Consider the following 6,521-nt stretch of genomic DNA (forward strand, 5'->3'; position numbering starts at 1 on the left):
CAACTTTCTCAGAGGCACCCCATTCCACTTTGGGATAGCTTGGAGTTATCACGAAATGTTTTCCTTACATCAAGGCTAAATTTGTTACTATTCCAATTTCTAATCATTGCTCCTAATTCTTTCTTCTGGAACAAAATAAAGCAAATTTAATCCCTCTTCAACATGATAACCTTTTAAATACTGGAAAATAGCTATGGTGACTTCTCTGTGTCTTCTTTTCTCTGGGCTATATAGCCTTGTTTCTTCACCCAGTCTTCATATGGCACATACATGTTCAGCATCCTGTCCTCTATCCTCTGGAGTGATGTTAAACTCCAATAGAAATGGATCCCTGCGGGCGACATATTCACTTAAAAAACCACAAATTAACATCATCTATGTTGTATTGTGTTTCTGTTTATTTTGTTAAACATTTCCAAGTTACATTTTAATCTGGTTCCAGAGTTTTGCCACTCTTGGCCTGGAGGCTACAAGTCTGACCCCTCTTCCATATGCTACATCTTATCAATGTATTTCCTGAACAACCTGCTTAGAACTGAACACAATACTTCAGATGCAGTCTGACCATGGCAGTGTGGGAGGAGCACCTCTTTATTTTCAAAAATACAATATTTTTTTTATTTTTTAGTTGAGTCAACCTTTTTATTTAATGTTACAAAAAATTATCTAGTCAAACAGACCAAAGCCCATGTCATCATCGGACTCCTCGGATTCTTCCTTCTTTGCTTCCTCTTTCTTCTTCTCCTCAGCTGGGGCAGCTGTGCTAGCAGGAGCAGCCCCTCCAGCAGGGGCAGCACCACCAGCTGCTGGGGCAGGTCCACCAACTCCTACATTGCAGATGAGGCTTGCAGTGTTTACATTGGACAGGGCCTTTGCAAATAATCCAGGCCAGAATGGTTCAACATTTACACCTGCTGCTTTAATGAGGGCATTGATTTTATCCTCCGTGACCGTAACCTCATCGTCGTGAAGGATGAGGGCGGAGTAGATGCAAGCGAGCTCGGAGACGGCCATTTCAGCGGATGGACGAAGAGACTTGTTTGTAGTGGTGCTAGTCGCCGGCTGAAGTGAGGGGTCACCCCAACGCGGCCTTAGCTTCCGAAGAAGAACTGAGCACCTTACAGACAACTGAAGAGGATACAATATTTTTAATGCAGTCCGAGATCACGTTCATTTCACCATGTTTTGTTTTGGCTGCCACATCACAGTCCTGATTCTCCGTGAGCTTATAGTCCACTAAACCCTCAAGACCAACTATTAGTTAACTTGTTTATTATTTAACTTATACTTGCAAAGCTGTTTTTTTTTTTAAACTCAGCTGTAAGGCTTTGCATCCGACTCTATTAAATTTCATCTTATTTAGTTCAGCCCCCAAATGCTCAGCCGTCAAGAACTTTTTTCACTCCTGGATCTATTATCCAGTATGTTAGCTTTCCCTACAATTGTCTGTAAATTTTTATGTGCATATGTTGAACAGTACAGGATTAAGCAAACATTTCTGGGACACTCTCCTAGAGATCTCTTTCAGAACTGATGGGCCTATTTTTGAATCAAATCATTCAACCAGTTCTGAATTCCACTATTTGTGGCCCATATCTCACCATCTTTCCTTGTAGGATAAGTAGCTGTTTTCTCCTTGGATCATTCTGTTCCCTCTTCTTTATCAAAAAGAGCTTCAAGTTGTTTTTTGTTTTGTTTTGTTTTTCAGCCTGAGTGCACAATGGTCCTTCTCTTCCTCCTCTTTTTTCTGCTCTTCGACCCTCTGATTAGGTCAGGTTTCCCCTCTGATTCTTCCAGATACATTTTCTTCTTTTTTTTTCATATTGAAACTCTTCTTCTGTTTGCTTTTTAAAGGCTTATTTCATGGTCTCCCATAATCTGAAGTTCAAAAATGTGTTCCTCAAGCCCTCTCATTATCTTTCTCCAAAGGAAGAACAGCTGGCATTTGGGACAGAAGACTGAGCAGGTTGGGGGGGAGAGGTGAGAGTGACCTTGGCAACTCTCTAAGACCATTTATTCCATCACAGAGTAGTTGCGATCTGTTCTGGTAGAAGGACTACCCATATCAACAAAATCACCATTGTTTGAAATATATTTCATTTGCCTTAGAAGGAATTGAAAATAAAACAAATAAACTAAATTGCCTTTATAAGAGGAGAAAATCCATTCTGGAATCTAAAAGGCATCTTCACAGGGAAGGGGAAGACAAGGGAATGAACATTTATTAAGTGCCTACTATATGCCAGGCACTATGTTAAATGCTTTACAAATATTATCTCATTTGATTGGGTATGGACTAAATTAAAATTTCTCCAAGGAGAAACAAGATGAATAGATCTGTAATTTAATAAAACTCACCAAATGTCACTATCATTTTCAAAGACCCTGAAGAATTAGTGCACAGATATTTGTGCAGAATAGTACAGAAATGGAAATTCACTTTCCCAGTTCAACAAGCGGGCCGGTTGCATTAAGTACCCCAAATGCAATCACTGCAACAGCTCAAGGTCTCTAAACATAATATCCTTTTAATGTCCTCAAATATCAAAATAATCTTTGTGTGTTTTCTTAGGGAGACAGTATAATGTAGTATATTAAAAAATGAACTAGAAGTCGGGGCACCAGAGTTCTTGCCACGCAAACAAGTCATTTATCTTCTCTGGGCTTCAGTTTCTTCATCTGTAAAATGGACCAGATGGTCTCTAAGGGCCCATCCTGAGCTAAAATTCCAGAATTCTAATGTCATCATTTACTAAAAGAAGCACACACAAAGAGTAAACAAATCTAGCCAGTACTGCCAATGAGTAAGAAAAAGAGAAAACAGGACCCTTGAACCAATAGCCCAAATAGAATATGTGAACTGCTGATGAGTCTGTGGTTCTGTATTATAAAATGGCATAGGCATTGGATAAATAAAAGAGCTGATGTCACATAGAAGTCACTCACCTCTCTTGGTCTAGTAACAGTAAAATGAAGGGATGGTACTAGATGATCCCCTCAATCTCTTCCATCTCATAGGACCATAGATTTAGAGCTGGAAGAATCTCCGAGCTAATTTACTGCCACGCCTTCATTTTACAGATAAAGAGACTGAGGCAGGGAGAGGCAGTGAAGTAATTTGTGAAAGATCACATAGTATATTTGTGGGAGGCCTAGGAGAAGAATTCGGATATTCCTGCCTTCCACAAGTGGGTCCTTTGTATTGTACAATACTGCCTCCCTAGACGTTCTGCCTAAAGATTACGTCAGTGTATTTTGTGAGGGAGTTGAATAGATGACATATGGGATAGGGACCTAGGTCCTCTGACTCTAAAGCCATGGTGTTCTTTACAATAGAAATGTCAAACATGTGGCCAGCAACAGTATGTAGCCCATGACATTTTTGTGTTCATTTGACCAGATTAAACCAGATTTAAAAAAAGAAGAAGCATAAAAACATACGTGACTTATTTCCAAGTCAATATGTGGCTCACAGGGATCCTTCTGTACAGTTTAGTGGCCTCTGTTTCCATTTGATTTTGATACTCTTGCTTTTTGTACGATTTGTCCAAATAGTACAAATGGTACTATTGAATCATCTTCCTCTTTTAGCCCAGAGAGAGGAATTTTAAAAGTCAGCTCTGCTTTCCAAACTCTCCTTACGCCAAATTCTCCTTGCAGTTTTATGTATGTTTTCTCCCCAGACTCTCAAATGCTAAAATTATCCCTTTAAAGGTAGAAAGGTAACATGCCATTTAAGTTCTGACTATCAGCATGAGTGATGGGATTGGATAGGATTCTGTAAGTCTGAAGGTCAATCAACAACCCGTGGGGGAACCCGGGGGGGGAGGGGAACGTCCCTTTGAAAGCAGCTGCAGGGCCCAGTTACCCCCAAATGTACCATAAATTGCTTTCAATAACTCTGCTTATTCCAGCATGGGGGTTGGGGAGGGTGAGTTGTGCCTCTTTATTCTCTCTTAAAAGGGGCCAATCAGCACCCTCAAAGGAATTGTAAGTTCCCAAACTGCCTCCCTGCCAAGCCTCCACAACCAAGCAATTTGGAATTGTCAAGAGGAGCAGTCCCAGGCCTGTACCCTCCTAGGGGATAACACAAACTAGAACCAGCCAGAAGACAATCCGGGAGCAATTAAGACTTTGCAGAGCCTGTGGACTTCAATTGTCAGATGGGGACAGAGGGACCTGCCCCCTTCCTGTCCCCAGCCCAATAGCAAAGGGGGCTATTCTGGACTAGGAAGTGAGAAAGGAATAAGTGTCTTTTGTAAAGGTCACCCTGTGGGAATAGGCCATTCATGTGGACCCCAGCTGACCCCGAGCCCTGCTTTCTTCTACCCCTGCCTCCCCAACCCCTGATTTCTTAGATCTTATCTACTTACAGTTTTCTTAGCTGCCTGCACAGAATGAACACCTTGAGCCATAGCTTTAGGGATTCTCTCATTTCTTCCAGAAATGGAAAGTGCCCTCCCCAACACTTCCCCCTGCAAACCATCCTGATGATGGCAGGTTATTAAGTAAGCCCAACCTAGCAATCTCTGGCTGCAGCAAAAGTCCCATTGCGTCTCCACCAGGTGTAGCTGTAGGAAAAGCATGGAGCACCTTCTGTAGAGGGCTCCCCAAGCCCATCCAGACCCCACGGCAATGACCTTGGCCCCCTCCTCTTGGCACAGAAGAGGGGCTTCTCTCTGGATGGGGAGCTAGAGCCTAAGCAAAAATACTGGCCCAGTCACCAAGTGGCAAATTACACTAATCCCTTGGATGTCATGTTCAAGCTAGGAGGGACCTTCTCAGACGCCTTTGGTCCAAGCCTCTCATTTTACATATGAGGAAAGTCAGGCCTAGCGAGGCCTAAGTTGACATGAAGACTAAGCATCAAAAGAGGGCTTGGAACACAAGCCCTTTGACTACAGAGCCAATAAGCATCAATCTTACTTTCACAGAATTTCTACCATGGAGGATGTGAACAGACCTCTTCCTGTCTTCATGCTCAATACTAGTACATTCCACTAGGCTTCCTCTCTGGTTGAATACTGTACTTGAGATCCCTCCCCACTCCCATCCCAAGCAGGCCCTGAATGTCTATATTTCATGCAGTACCTACATTCCTAAAAAGTGTGAAACTCTACTTTTTGTATCCTCAATCACGTTTTAAATACGACTTAAAGCAATAGGATCTTGGTGATTCCTTTTGTAAAGCAAAATGTTTTCTAAGATTGGATTTTTACATGCAGCCTTTGTTTCAAATTTAAACTGAATGATCAATAACTATCTGAGTTAGGCACTATGCTTGAGGCTGAAGACACAGAGATTAACAAAAAATACATATGATCATAGATCTCAAAGTTAATGGGACCCCAGAAGCCATCTAATCCAACCCTTTTATTTTACAGATGAAGAAACTAAGGCCTGAGGAGGTTATGGGTAGCTAGGTGGCACAGTGGACTGGGAAGCAGGAAGACTCAGAAGAAAGGGAAGGACTGCTATAGAAAGAGATATAAAGAACATGAGATTCCCAATAGGCACAAAGGCACATGGAAGAGGCTAGGTAGAGATTAGGAAATGACCAACAGCCAGATTTTGCCTAGCACAAAGTGATTACTATTTCACTCCCATAGTCCAGTCAATCCCTATTGCCATTAGTGGAAAAGATAAACTCTTCTGTTTAGCTTTTCAAGCCTTTTACAACTGGCTCTAATCCTCTCTTTCCAAATTCTTTGTAATTACTCCCCCTTCTATACTCTGATATCCAGTCCAACTGGCCTTTTCTCTTCTCCTGGCACATGATACTCCATCTCCCATCCCTTGTGCCTAGAACATATTCCCTCCTTCCTACTGCCTCTTAGAAGCCTCTTCCTTCGAGAGAACTCTTTTCCATTCCCCCCAATACATGTATCCCCTCCTAAGCTACTTTACACATCTATATTTATTCTCTTTACTTTTTTGGATATATTTATTTACTTGTTCTTCCCCCGCCCCCCCAAAATTTAGAGTGCAAGCCTCCTGAGAGTAGGGATTATTTTATTCTTTGTGTCCAAAGCCCCTGCACCTAGGATAGTTTTTTAATAAATGCCTATTGACTGATTGCACAGACCACAGACAGATGGAAAAGTTAAGTTGGAACCGAGTATGCAGGGTCTTTTTTTTTTGCCAGAGCAAACAATGTTTTTACTGGTCAGAAAAAAGTATGAGTGAATTTAAAATTAACGTTGTGAGGTTTCAGATAGAGGTAGTACAATATTGTCACTTGAACCATGAGTAATGAATGGATCATGCATGCCAAACTTGACCTGGGTACTTAATTCAGTTTCACATTTAGAATTATTCCGTATTCTATTTAATATGTCAATCATGGAAAGAGATCTCGCGTGTGATCTTTCACTAAAATAGTAGACTAGTGAAACACAAATTTATTATTAATAAAGCAAGGGGTTTTTAGAACTGGACTGAATATTTCTGTGCTACATAAAACATAATTCTAAGTCTTAAACTTTCATTTGTTTGGTCAAGGTGAGGCCTAAAAATGGAAG

At 41.2% G+C, this 6,521-nt stretch overlaps 1 protein-coding gene across 1 annotated transcript; it reads right to left on the reverse strand.

The window, feature by feature from the left end:
• Nucleotides 1–635: 635 nt before the first annotated feature.
• Nucleotides 636–1,125, reverse strand: LOC118851705 (60S acidic ribosomal protein P1-like). Its single transcript, XM_036761219.1, has one exon. The coding sequence runs from the start codon at nt 1,012–1,014 to the stop codon at nt 667–669; it is 348 nt and encodes a 115-aa protein (XP_036617114.1). The 5' UTR covers nt 1,015–1,125; the 3' UTR covers nt 636–666.
• Nucleotides 1,126–6,521: the final 5,396 nt, after the last annotated feature.

The sequence above is a fragment of the Trichosurus vulpecula genome, chromosome 5 (assembly GCF_011100635.1).
Source record: "Trichosurus vulpecula isolate mTriVul1 chromosome 5, mTriVul1.pri, whole genome shotgun sequence".
Classification (NCBI taxonomy): domain Eukaryota; kingdom Metazoa; phylum Chordata; class Mammalia; order Diprotodontia; family Phalangeridae; genus Trichosurus; species Trichosurus vulpecula.

What these genes read in the sequence shown, in the direction of transcription:
- LOC118851705 (XM_036761219.1), bottom strand. Translation starts at nt 1,014, where the DNA reads ATGGCCGTCTCCGAGCTCGCTTGCATCTACTCCGCCCTCATCCTTCAC.